The sequence below is a fragment of the Brassica oleracea genome, chromosome C3 (assembly GCF_000695525.1).
Source record: "Brassica oleracea var. oleracea cultivar TO1000 chromosome C3, BOL, whole genome shotgun sequence".
Lineage (NCBI taxonomy): Eukaryota > Viridiplantae > Streptophyta > Magnoliopsida > Brassicales > Brassicaceae > Brassica > Brassica oleracea.
In genome coordinates, this window is record NC_027750.1 from 54568920 (window position 1) to 54582719 (window position 13800).

Here is a 13800-nt window from a genome sequence, read left to right on the forward strand (position 1 = left end):
TCCTTTTAGCTAATTTTATTTTTCAGTTTCTTACTTCCTGTTGTAATAAATTACTCTTGCAACATGTAAAACTCAGAACATGGTTATAAATTTTAACATTTTGACCCAAAAAAAAACTAGATTAAGAAAACAGTTGACAATTATTCCACATATTATGTGTTTATAGATATGCGGAGACTCCGATCAATAATTTTTTTTCCTGAACATTAAAATGGTAGATATTGCAAATTCATTCCACCATTATTCTTCCTCAGGTTACCAGTCAGATTCATATAAAGTTATAACCACGCATCTTTAGTCGGGTGGTCAAGGCGTTCCGTAGATCTATAAGAGACCCGAGTTCGAATCCGCACCACACCAGATTTCTACAACGGGTTCCCACCGGGGCTTTTACATTCTCTCTCTGGAGAATGATTTACTATTTTTTTTTTCATATAAAGTTATAAACATATATTTTTCTTTATTGATATTTTTTGAAGGACCCTCTTTATTAATATTGTATAGTTTTTTCTTTGTTGATACATTTCAATCAAAGGAAGCATCTGCAAGAGTAAAAAATGTTTTATTTTGAAAAAAAATATAAGCTACCATCCGGAGATATTTGCAGGATTCCGAAGTGATAAATCTCCCCATGATGAAGATGATAGATCAAACGGGAAGGATGAAGAACTATCCTTTGCTGCATCATCCAAACTCTTGAACGGGTTAGCCACAGGCTCGTGCTCAGGAGCACCAGTCAGACGCTGAACCAACTCTTTGAAGTTTACTGGCTCGACTCTGTAAACGTGTGGATGCATGGGGTTCAAAGGCGATGATATAGGTCTCTTCAAGGGCTTTGAAGGTTGCTTTCTGGTCGAATGGAGTGAAGCTAGGTAATCTTTTGTTGCCTGTATAGCGGTTTCTTGAGAATTAGGGTAACTCTGAGACATGAACGCCTGTGATGTATTTTCCATATAAATATGATTATTGTTTTTGAAAGCTTTTGGGATTAAGCAAAAATTCTGGATGTGAAGTTTGAGTGTTGTTGATATTTATATATCATGATTCATTTCATGATCCATGTGCAACATTTTCAGTGCGGGTCAAGCCTTTGGTTTTTGACTCTTATTAACGTTTGACTTTTAAGAACATTGTTTTTTTCCGCGAGGTTTGTTTATTTCTAGTCATAAGCGAATAAAGTGGAAATTTTCAACGTATGCGTTCTCAATATTTAATTGATTTAGAGTTCTTAATGTGTTCAGCAGGAACCTTCTATAACAACTTGATCAATTTTATCCAGTATAATAAACAAGCCGTCCACGTGAAATATATTGTTATTTTTGTGATGATAAGAATATTATTACTTACCTATATCTATGTGGAAACGAGTAGAACCATTTATTTAGATAACTTTTTTATGCCTAAACTTACAATTCTTCTTTTTCTTTGGTCAAAAAAACTTACAAATATAATAAAACACTATTACGAACAAACCTTGCCTCTAGTTTTGTCAGGACGTTCGATTCTATACTAGGAGACTAAAGGTGTGTGAGTTGCAGAAAGCGATGCTACACATGTGGGACGTTAAAGAGTAACGTATGCAGCCTCTTTGCAGGCTGCTAAAGAAGCTGCTGGAGCCATATCAGTGATGCTTGAGGTCAACACTATATCCTGGACCTTCCATTTTCAATATCCGTAGGCATGGTGATTGTAGTGGCTTACATGAAATTAGTGTTAGGGTTGATAATGGTAACTTCTTTGCAGCAAAAGTGAGGCTTCTACTTTCCTTGTTTATTCGGTTTGATGGTATGCACATCAGTTTGTAAGCAGAAACCGAATATGATGAGACCCAAAAAGGAAAGACGTGTGTGTCAAAGATGTGCATATCATCAAACCGAATCAGTCAAGACGTGTGTGTGTCAAGTTTCCAAAAATTAGAGAAAAAAACATCAAAGAACACACAACACAATCTCTTCCTGCAGATTACAAAAAGAGAAGAAAGCTTCCTCTCTCGAGTTAGAGAAGCTGTTTCTGCTTACAACTCTAACAGCAGATACCAGAGACCAAAACGCAAAGGATCAACCTTTCTAGAAGATCGAAATATTACAGGAAGAAGTTAGTACTAGACAGGAGTGAAACGAAACATTCATAAGAGTATGTTTCAAAACTGAAATAAACTCTCTGCTATGGAGAACCCCTGGTTCCCCGGGAACAGTGCTTCTGCCTTCTCTCCGCCGCTTCTCACCACTGGTGACAACCGCATCCTTATCCCCCCTGACCCCCGACCCTGACCCTGCAAATCCCCTATCACTTGCTCGTTTCCCCACACTAAACTGCTGTTCCAGTTACTGGAACTTCTTTACCCAACTCCTCAACCGTGTTTTCATCTCCTGTCAAAGCAAGATCTGAGAACACTGTTCACCTTGACCTAGAGAAATTAAAGGTCCTTCCTTCAAAATTTTCCTCTCCTATCATCTCTAATAAAGCTTCAAATGCTGCTTCTTCCTCTCCTCCACCTTCCTCTGTAGCCCTAACCAATCACAAAAATTCTCCCAAAAGCAAAACTTTACCCTCAAACCCAACTGCTACGGCTCCAAGCCCTATCCCAACATCTCAAACTTCAACCTCACCCTTTCCACCAAGCCAGACATGTGACTTTGTAAACCTGATATTCCTCCTCCTGTAAGGTCAAATCTATCTGAAAAGCTCCGAAAAACTCAGGACAAATCTCTAACAAGACTTGCTCCAGTTACCATTTCTGATACAGGCCACCCAAGAGTGCTCATCCCTGATAGTGCATTTCAGAAGGGAGCTGAGCTTCACAAAGATTTCATAATTTGCTATTTCAATGGCAGACCACCACCTTGCAAAATGTCTTAAACCACCTGTGGGGAAAAGGCATTCGAGTTGAAATCCATACTAACCCTTTAAGCCGCTCAATGTTGGTGAGAATTTTGTCTGACTACCTAAGACAAAAAATCTTGGAGAAACGGGTTTGGTATGTTGGTGATTCCTTGTTTCAGGCTGTTCAATGGACATCTTCAGCCTCCACATCCTCTCCTCCCCTTGAATCTATCCAAATTTGAGCTCATCTGCAAAGCGTACCTCTCGACCTTCGCCACCAACAAGGACTGATTCTTGTAGCTGGCTTGGCGGGAGAACCCAAAGAAACTGATGATTTCACTCTCAATTTGGTCAGTCTCACCATGTCTCATCTAAAGGTTGATGTCGACCTCACAAAACCGCTTCCAAGTGTGGTGGAGTTCACACGCCAGTCGGGTGAAGTTGTTGAGGTGCTGGTAACTTATCCATGGATTCCACCTACTTGCTCTCACTGCAAGGAAATTGGATATGTCATGAGAAACTGCCTCAAGCTTCCACCACCACCTAAGAAACAACCTCCTCCTCCAAGGTCTAGTAAAACACCTCGGAAGAACCCTTCTGAGCCTGCGGAAGTAGCACCTGTAAAAAATAAAGATGATATCTGTAAGGCTCCCTCTGTTATAATTAAAGGCGCTACTTCATCTTCTTCCAATGCTACTCTTAAGGGTAAAGGTGTAGCCGAATCTCCTAATCCCCCTACTTTGCCCCCCATTCCTGCCCCCTCCAGTTCTTCCAACTCCGCTAACACCCCTTCTTTACCCCCGCCTCGCCCTGTCTCAAACGTTGATCCTCCTGGCCCCTCCACTACTAAAAAACCAGATTCTCAACTTGTCCCTTATCTTTCTTCACCCCTCTCCCCTCCCAACCCTCCTGAACATCCAAAAAAATGACCCCGTCCAAGCCCTTCAATACAACAATTCTCAACTTTTACAGATCAGCTAAAGTTCTTTTCCTCACCCACTGTACCTAAAAGACATTTACCTCCACCGTCTCTACCAAAAACCCTTCCCCCTTCAACCTATTTTGAATTTCCTTCTTCCACAAACAACCCCTTCTCTGTTTTGTCTCCTCTCGGCTCTCTTCCTTTGGAAGAGGCCATTAACTAACCCCCTATGAATACTAAAACCTTTTTTTGGAATGTCTGTGGATTGAATGACCCGGACAAGCATACTCCTGTTTGTCAATGGCTTGCAAGCTATCAGCCTTCTTTGGGTACCATTTTGGAATCTCATATCAAAAGCCATAACCTTAGCTACCTAATGACTAAACTCTGTAGGGGTTGGAATTATACCTCCAATCATGCTGCAGATGACGAGGGAAGAATCATCTTAATCTGGAGAGATACAGTCTCAGTTCGCACCCTACATCAATCAAGACAGTCAGTCACGTGTGAAGTAAAAATTCAAGGAACAGCTCCTTTTGTCTACACAGCTGTTTATGCATCTAATGAAAGAGCTGAACGTACTGACCTGTGGGTTGAACTGATGAATACTTGTCAAACGTTCTCTCTGGATTCAGTCCCTTGGATTTTGTGGAGGTGACTTCAATCAGATTATCCATCCTTCTGAGCACTCAAGTACTGAAGTTGATCACTTAACTGCCAACATGGTAGAACTAAGAGACTGCTTCCACCAAATGAGCTTGTATGACCTACGATCTCATGGCTCTCACTTCACCTGGTCCAACAAACAACCTGATTCCCCTATCACCAAAAAACTCGACCGCCTTCTCATTAATAACCAAATCCTCAACCTCTTCCCTAACTGCACCGCTTCTTTCCTCCCCTCCCTTACATCTGATCACTGTCCCTGTCTTGTTGACCTAGCCTATAAAACCCCTTCCCATGGAACCAAACCCTTTAAATTCTATAACTACCTAGCCAAACACCTCAGTTTTCACCAAGTGGTATTAGAAGCGTGGACACAAGCCGGAAGCACTGCCTGGAATCTCACAGCCTTATGCTGGAAGCAGAAACATATAAAGAGCACTTTAAAATCACTAAATAAAGATGTGAGGCTAACCGTTTGCTTCAAGTTGTGCAGGTACAAGCAATGCAATCCCCAAGTTCTGAGCTATTTGAACTGGAAAAAGAAGCGTCTCAACGCTGGCATTTCCTGAGAATGATTGAAGAGAGTTACTTTAAACAACGCTCCAGAATCAATTGGCTCAAAGAAGGTGATCTCAATACCACTTACTTCTTCCGGATCGTACAAACACGGCTCAACTACAACACCATCACATCCTTCCTCCTCTCCTCTGGCGTCATCTTATCAGATCCACTCGACATGTCTTCGCATGCGATTCAACACTTTACCAGCATCCTTGGGCCTTGCCCTACTCCTATGATGGGAATTAACTCTCCACCAGCTTGGTTCAACTCTCTGGTCCCCTACTCATGCTCCCCTACTGAGAGCCTTCTCATGACTTCAATACCTACATCAGAGGAAATTTCATCAGTCGTGCACAAGCTCAATGCAAACAAAGCTCCGGGTCCAGATGGTCTAACCTCGGGTTTTTATAAATCTTCTTGGGATATCTTGGGCTCTGAAGTTGTCAACTCCGTTCGCCAATTTTTCCTCACCTCCTTCATGCCTTTAGCCACAAACTCCACTATACTCTCCCTCGTCCCGAAGCATCCAGGAGCGTCGAAGATAACAGATTACCGGCCCATCTCCTGCCTAAAAACTATCTATAAGGTCGTGTCTAGGCTACTGGTGAAGAGACTAAAGCGTATCTTGTCGTCGTTAATAGCCCCCAACCAAATTGCGTTTGTGAAAGGAAGGCTATTAGTTGAGAATACTTCGCTTGCGGGAGAGCTAATCAATGGATATCACAAGACAAATGGTACAAAAAGAATAACAATCAAGGTTGATATAGCGAAGGCTTTCGACACCTTGTCTTGGGCTTTCCTCCTCTCTTGTCTCGAGGGATTAAACCTCCCGCCGCTCTTCATCTCCTGGATCCGTGCCTGCATCTGTACTACGAGTTTCACAGTAGGCTACAATGGCGAGGTCAATGGGTACTTCAAAGGGACTAGAGGCTTGCGTCAAGGGGATCCTCTCTCCCCTTATCTCTTCGTAATTGCCTTGAATAATCTGTCTTTCATGCTAAAACAAGCTGCACAACAAAGGAAATTCAATTACCATCTAAACCGTGCATCTACTAAAATGACCCACTTATGTTTTGCTGATGACTTACTGATATTCATTGATGGAACTTTGGACTCGGTTCAAGCTGTTCTGCAGGTCCTCAGGGATTTCGAACAACGTTTTGGTCTAGCTGTGAGTGTCCACAAAACATCATTCTTTGCCTCGGGTCTAACAGTAGCAGAGACCGACCTGGTGCAATTCTCCACGGGTATGCCTCTGGGGTCCCTGCCTGTGTGGTACCTGGGAGTGCCATTATGTACCAAGAAGATCACTCTCCTTAATTGTGAAGGCCTCCTGCAACAGATCAAAACAAAATTCTCATCATGGAGTGTCAAGTCTCTGTCCTTTGCAGGTCGGTTGCTACTAATAAAAATGGTTATTGCTGGAATAACTACCTTCTGGTGCTCAACGTTTATCCTACCCAAGGCGTGTGTCAAGCGTATCAACTCTTTGTGTAGCGTGTTTCTCTGGCAAGGAAACATTGAGAGCCATCACTCCTCACGAGTCTCTTGGGAACATATTACCAGACCAAAAATTGAAGGAGGATTAGGGATAAATGACCTCTCTCTTTGGAACAAAGCCTGCTGTCTCAAGCTCATTTGGCTCCTCTTCTTCCAAACTGGTTCTGTTTGGGTTGTTTGGTTTCGAGAAGAAGTTCTACAAGGCGATCTGAGTAACTTATGGATAGTAGCTCCCCACAGGCGCTTCTCCTGGCAAGTTAACAAATTGCTCAAGCTCAGTCCCCTTATCTACAATTGGATCAAACTCAGAGTAGCAAATGGACTAACCTGTCGTTTTTGGACGGATAATTGGTCTCCTTATGGCAACGTGAGGGACTTTCTTCGGTCTGGAACTCATGATTTAATCAGTTTTAAATATTTATCGAGTCAAAATGAGTCACAAAAGGCATTAGGGAAACCGGTAACGTCTGTGGGAACCAAAATTCACACTGTTGATTTCCGTTTAAATAAGGAAAGTTAGGAAAACCCTAATTTCCCAGAGCTCTCGGATATCTGCTAAACCACACGCCAAGCAATCAGAACACGAAAGTAAAGACGAAAAGAAATAAGTCGTAAAAAGAGAGCAAAGAGAAGTCTTATTCCGAATTTGCGTATGAACGTTTACAACCATGTATAAGCCTGGGCTCGAGAGCTGTCGGCGAGATTTCTAGTTCTAAAGACCCTAAGACGGCTAAACCTAATTGAGTCGCAGCTCGAAATAACAAAAACGGAAAGTTGTCAAATTGCTCTAAGTGCTAAGTTTGCTCAGAAGAAGTTCTCCCTTTGTGCCTCTCGCCTAGGACTCCTTATATACTCCCTCCAAGGTCGGTTTGATCTTTCCTCTTCTACCCTTAACTGTCATAACTCGAAAATGGAGATATTCCATTTTTCTCGATCTTCATGATTATCAGCGGAAACTTAACATTTATCTGTGGAAATTTGACATTTATCTTTTCTTGCGGACTAAGTATGTAAAGTTTGATCGATGACTTAGAATGGCGGGAAACATGAAATGGGTTCGCTACGGTCTTCGGGAGATAGCATTGAAGGATAGACGAGAATGCATGGACTAATGTCGTATCGACGTTTCGGAAGAGCTCGGTCGCTACGTAGCGACCGGACAGCGTGCATGTGCGGCAGTTGCGTAATGACCGAGCTTGGTTCGTCCGTGTTCTGATCGTCATACTCGGACCTATCCGTATCTGGTCTGGGTATGTTTCCGGTGGCTTATGTTTGATCTAAATAGAATTCGAACGAAGCTTTATCTTGGGAACATATGTTGCGACGTTTTCTTGACCGAGCATGATTTGTTGCGGAAAGACATATTTGTATTCTGCGTGGATTTGGACGTTAACTTCGTCGTAACCGTTTCCGACCCCAACAGTTAGCCCCCACAGCTCGTTAGAATCGTAGATTTCTAGTAGGATTTCAACGCGCTGTATGGCGAGTTCGGACGAGATTGGTGTATTTGGGCGAAGTACTTGTCTGAAAATCCGCAAGTAAATAGTAATTTCTCATGCTTATAAGAAGAGAGGTAACTTCTTCACAACCTTTACACTTACTCATTCTCATAGAGAGATCTCTTGAATATTTTCTTTTTTTTCTCTCTACCTTTTCTTCTTGATTCTTAAAAGGAAAATATGAAATGTCGAGTAAGAAAAGGAGTTCGAAGAAAGGGTCCTTGCCCGCGAACGTTCCTGAAGAGCTCTTTGCGCCAAAGATAGATTTTGTTCCTCATTCGGTAGACCCGACCGAGAACGAGGCATGGTGGGTCACGTGTTATGGTTCAATCACACCTCCAAAAGAGAAGTCATTCCCGGTCGTGAACCGTCGCCCGGTCGAGGAAGGTGCACCAAGTAGGAGTACTGGCGAATTCCTCGAGATCATGCGGTCGTTTTATTAGATTTTGGATGCAGTGGAGTTCCGGGTTCCTTGTCAAGGAGAGCGCGCTAGCAGTCCCCCGGAGGGTTGTTTTACTTGTTACGAAGCATTCGTAGTGCGCTGTCGCTTGTGGTTCCCGATTCCCGAGGTCCGGGTTCCTTGTCAAGGAGAGCGCGCTAGCAGTCCCCCGGAGGGTTGTTTTACTTGTTACGAAGCATTCGTAGTGCGCTGTCGCTTGTGGTTCCCGATTCCCGAGGTGGATCATTTCGAGGTGGCGATAAGCCAACTGAATCCCCTTGGCATCCAGCACCTCATTGGAGTCCTAATCCTGAGCTACGAGCATGATCTCTCCCTTACCGTCGATCACTATGAAGCACTTCTTAAGTTACAGATCGTCAAGGATACGGACAAGTATAGGCTGGTCCCTCAGAACTTCATGTCAGTGGGTAAAGGGGTTACTTCCAACTTCAACTCGTGGAAGAAAATTTTCTTCTACGTTCGTATAGACGCTGCGTCTGTTGAAAAGAGTTGTATCCCATTGTTCCGGAGGTTGCCGAGCGATCGTCCCTTCATCAATCCTCTTGCCCTGTTCCCTGAGGATATTATCGCGGTGAGGGATCTTCTCAGGAACTGTCCATTTTTCTGGACTACTTTTACGCCGAAGAGAGTTCGAAAGGCGTTGAGGTTTGTGCATCCTAGTCCTGCTTTGGGCGGGGAAACAGGGAGTGACTCCGATCTCGACGACCAAGGTCCCGACGATGCTCCCACGGTTACGACGGGGCTGAATTCTTCGAAGGAGAAAGGCATTGACCTTGGTAACATAGAGTTTTCGGTGGACGATTCCATGCTTCGAGGATGGGATCCAGATCTTGCTTTCGGCGATGGAAGCGGTACGAGCGAGGTCCCTATTCCGGACTTCGATGATTTCTTTGCTGGTCTTCCCTCGGGCTTCGATGCTCCTCCGGCTACAAACGAGTCGGGGATGCCAAAAGTTGTCGCGAAAGGATCTCGTATCATTAATGGGGTATAGGCTTCAAGGATTTTGACGATCGTTTCATGTATATTTTTTTTTGCTTATAATGTGTTAATCGGTTTTGCAGGGCTTGAACTTGCTTGGATCGGCCATTGAGGCGAGCCATAGAGAAGCCATGATCAATCGCTTTAAAGCGGAGAAAGCGGAAAAGGATCTTGCTTGCATGCGAGATGAGATGTTGGCGCGAGATGCGCAACTCGCTCGTGGTCATGCGAGGGTTGTTCTTAAGGCGGAACAGAAGGGCAAGAGGGAGATTTTCGAGGTGATGAAGACTTGCGCCTCTCAATTCCAGGTCGATTACAGGAACCTCAAGGATGCTTTCACCTCGCTAGGCGATTTCCGTGAGTGTCGCGGTTCAGTCGGAAGCCTTTGGAAGACGCGGGCGGGCGATTATGTTTTTGGGAAGGAGGTGGGGTTAATGAAGGGTGGCATGAAGGATCATGCTCGCGCTGAGGCGCTCATTCCTCCGATCGACGGGAGGATTCAGGGATTTTGGGATCCCATCCCGGTTTCTCATGATATAGAGACCACGACCGTGTTTTCCGGTGATTGCGAGGAGGTGGATCGTCCCGCGGATGCGTTTGGAGCTTCGTTGTCCGGGAACTTTTACTTTGAACCTTGAGAGGTGGAGTGCAAATCTGGAGGCAGGAGGTTGTTTATTAATCCCGCGTTTGTTGCCGAGTATGGCTTTTATTTGTCTTTTTCTGCCGAGTGTGGCTTTGATTTCCCACCGCTTTATGCGGTCTTTATATATGATGGGCGTTTTATTTCGAATTCTTTCGAGTAAATTTGAGTTGTCGTCTCATATATAATTCCGTTGGGACGTTCAATCCGCCGGTTCGTTCGTGACTTTTCGTAAAAAATTCTTATTCTTACAACTTTCGGGAACGTTGAGATGTGAACGGAGAGACATGGTTTAGGATCTCGCATCGTTTAGATATCATGTCTTGAGATGTCTGAGACCAATGCGATGGGTTTAGGGCAATACCTAGGTTTACTCTAGGTTTTAAGGTTTGTGCGGTGACTAGCCGGCTATCGATTTTCCTGTTGCGATTTCTACCTGATTCGTACCGATTTAAAGTCCGCGATAGGTTCTCGGCTTATATGACTTGTATGGTATGAATCGAGCATCTTTCCAGAGACAATTTTTAAGCCAACTGGAAGTGCTAGACCAAAATTTCGGAATTTTTTTGTGGCGCGCTTTCGTCCTTGAGTTGGACGTTCGAAGATCAAAAGAGTGATAAAGTTACGTTTGTTTAAGACGGCTGATGCGTTCGTCAGGGCCAATCGACGAACGGGGTGTAAGGTTTTTGTGGTCGTGGTCGGACAATTTGTTCGCATCGTCTCGAATTTTAACTTGGCGACATCTCGCGGTTGTTTCGAAGATTATACGAAATATTTTCGGTGCTGAAGAAAGATTATTTTCCGATTTTGGGCAGGACGAGGCCGCTGACAAGAGTCTTAACGTTCGCAGATTTTCTAGGCGTGTCCTGAGACTTTTGCGTTTAACTGAAGCGTAAGCGTTTTAATTAAAAAGGAGCAATGCGTATTGTAAAGAGAGATTATTATTTTTTTTTTGTTTTTAAATCTCTAAAAACTCGATTACAATAACACGTCTTTTCCTATGTGGGAGTATACGAGTATACGTACCCACTTCCCCCCCCCCTTTTTAGAGAGGGGGATAGCTGAACACGTCTTTCGACGAGCTGCCTACGTACCTCTTTCGAGGATCAAACCATCTCGTAATTCTGTTTTATGCCGCGAGCGTTTTTACTTATCGGTTTTCGCCGTGCTAACCGCCCTGATCGTGATGACCGTGGCCGGGTCAGCGTTCTCTTCCGGATGTTCCGGTTGAGTTGTAGCGTCGGCTTCGGATTCGTGTTGAGTTTCGACGTCCGAAGCGTTTACGTCAGCAGACGATGTTAAATTAACTTTCCTTGAAGCGTTTTTGGCCGAAGATTGATCTATCTTCGTGCGCTTGCGATTTTCCGTTGCAGAAGTCGTCATTTGCCTTATCTTGTGCTCCGCGAGGAAGCATAGTCGCGACTGTTTCTGACATCCCCAGATAGCTGCGACTCCGTTTGGGGTCGGAAATTTAACACCTATGTGGTATGTCGATGGGACGGCTTGCATGGTGTTTATCCATGGGGTTCCCATGATCACGTTATAGATGGCAGGATGATCGGCCACCGCGAATTCGACGATTTTCGTGATCTCCTTGGCCATGACTGGCAGCTGGATTGACCCGAGGGTCATCGATACTTCTCCTAAAAAAACTGTGAGCGGTTTCGGTGTTGGATTTACTTCTCCGAGTTCGATGCTCATCCGATTGAGAGTTTCGCGGAAGATTACATTGACCGTGCTTTCCGTGTCAACGAGTACTCTTCCGACTTCCAGATCTCGTATGTCGAGATCTATGACAAGTGGATCGCAGTGAGGTTGGTCGATCCCGCCAGCTTCCTCCTTCGTGAAGGTGATTGAGCAATTTTGACCATCTCGGGTAAGAGACCATGTAGGCCAGTTTTCGCTCGACTCCGCCTTCCGCTGGTCAGCCTTGATGGCCGAAAACATATTGTTGCAGAATTGCGATCCGCCAATGATCATGTTGACTCTGCGACGATTGTTATCGTTCCCCTTGTCGTCCGGCCTTCTGCCGCGTTTATCTCCGGATTGGTTTCTTTGAGGAGATTTCTCCGCGGGCGGATTTCTGTGCGTCTTCGGGGGGCGATCGGTCTCGAGGATGAGATCTTTCACGCTGGTCACTTCCGAGAGCTCTCCAGCTAGTAGCTTCGCGGCCAGCCTTGCTCCCAAGACTTTGCAGTTAGCCGTGGAGTGTCCTCAGGACTGGTGGAACTCGCAGAAGGTGTTTTCGTCATATCCTTGATTGAAAGTCCATGTATTACCTGTGGTTTGGCCCTGGTCCGAACTGATCGCGCAATTGTGCGCTCCTTGGGGGTCTTCCTCCTCGTGATGGACATACTTGTCGTTACGAGAGTGTTCGTCTTCGTTTTTGGATCTACATCTTTCGAGGATGGTCTTGCCGACTTAAGTTTTTGCGATAAGACTTTCGTTTCTTCCTCGATTATGATGTAGTCTGTCGCCTTGTGGAGGACGTCCTGGATCGTCCGCGGTTTGTCGAGGGTTATCCATTTTCTGAATTTCGACTTGTACCAGAGCCTCTTTATGAGCGCATCAATGGCCACCTTGTCGCTTATCCCGCTGACCCTGGACGTTACCAGCTTGAATCGGCTGATGAACTCGCGGAGGGGTTCGTCTTCCCTCTGGGACAGACTCCAGAGATCGACATCGGAAGTTTCTCTATCTATGAACATAGAGTATTGCTTGAGAAATTCCGATGCGAACTGTCGGAAACTACCGATAAAGTTTCGCTTAAGGCGTGCGAACCATTCGAGGGCTGCTCCTTCCAGATTTTCGACGAACAGGCGGTAGTAGCCGGCGCCTTTTTCGCCGTCCTTCAGTCTCGCTCTTCCCATCGTAATGTGGAAAGCCTGAAGGTGCGCCTTCAGATCGGTCGTACCATCATACTTTGGTACTTTAATTTTTCCCAGATCGAATACCCTCATATCTGAGATGCGAGTGGTGAAGGGGGTCTTCCGAGCCCCTTCCAGCAGCATGTCGATCTCGGGTGCAGCGCTGGTAGCGTGATGGATTTGGGATTTAACAGCTCTTACTTCTGCCGCAGTCTTGGTGATATAGTCGCGAAGGTCGTGGATATCTGACGTCTCGCCAGCAGATTTCCGAGGCTGTCGGCGTTTACTGCGAGTGAGCTCCGTTTTCTTTTCAGCCAGCTCTTCTTGTTCGATCCAATAGAGGACTTCCTCCTCTTCCATCATCGGTTTGTCGAACAGAGAGCTTTCCCGAGCAGATCGGCTTCTGGTCCTTCTTGGATGTCTGTCGACGTCCTCATCGGTATCGTTGGAGACATCGCTAGGATCCAGGTCGACGTGCTCGACTTCGTAATCCTCCGAATCTTTCGCGGGAGGCGGAGGACTTTCAGGGTTCCCCCTTTCGACGGGGTCTTTTTCGCTAGGGTTTCCAGGCCTATCGAGTGGGGTAGCGAAGTCGAGTCCTCTCCCGCGGACTTTAGTGGTTCCGCGGGGACGGATTGCTATGGTCCTTGCCGTTAAGGTTTCAACCTGTTTGGTCAAGGTGCTCACGAGCCTGGTGTGTTGGTCACGGATACGTCCGATGCGGGAGCGTGGAGATCAGTGCCACTGCTTCCGTTAAGAGGAGTCTGCACGTTATCCGCGTCGTCAGTTGACATGTCTGGTTGAGCGTGATGTGGTTGAGAGTTAGATTGTTCCGTACCCCTCCTCCTTCTAGCGCCAAATTGGGGGAACCGAAATTCGCACTG

At 45.3% G+C, this 13800-nt stretch overlaps 2 protein-coding genes and 1 long non-coding RNA gene across 3 annotated transcripts; 1 reads left to right on the forward strand and 2 right to left on the reverse strand.

Annotated features, from left to right (window-relative positions):
• Positions 1-481: 481 nt before the first annotated feature.
• Positions 482-1008, reverse strand: LOC106333771 (VQ motif-containing protein 29-like). Its single transcript, XM_013772181.1, has one exon. It carries the CDS (start codon positions 951-953, stop codon positions 585-587), a length of 369 nt encoding a protein of 122 aa, XP_013627635.1. The 5' UTR covers positions 954-1008; the 3' UTR covers positions 482-584.
• A 2177-nt stretch (positions 1009-3185) lies between these two features.
• On the forward strand, positions 3186-3752 carry LOC106330954 (formin-like protein 3). The gene has a single exon (XM_013769338.1). It carries the CDS (start codon positions 3186-3188, stop codon positions 3750-3752), a length of 567 nt encoding a protein of 188 aa, XP_013624792.1.
• Positions 3753-4959: 1207 nt separating this feature from the next.
• Positions 4960-5538, reverse strand: LOC106334122. The gene is made up of 3 exons (XR_001268530.1): positions 5369-5538; positions 5058-5295; positions 4960-4976 (listed from the first exon to the last, which is right to left on the reverse strand). It is a non-coding gene; the product is annotated as an uncharacterized LOC106334122 (long non-coding RNA).
• Between the last annotated feature and the right edge of the window lie 8262 nt (positions 5539-13800).

Bases quoted from the DNA above. Each gene is read 5' to 3' on its own strand.
- LOC106333771 (XM_013772181.1), bottom strand. From the start codon at position 953: ATGGAAAATACATCACAGGCGTTCATGTCTCAGAGTTACCCTAATTCT.
- LOC106330954 (XM_013769338.1), top strand. From the start codon at position 3,186: ATGTCTCATCTAAAGGTTGATGTCGACCTCACAAAACCGCTTCCAAGT.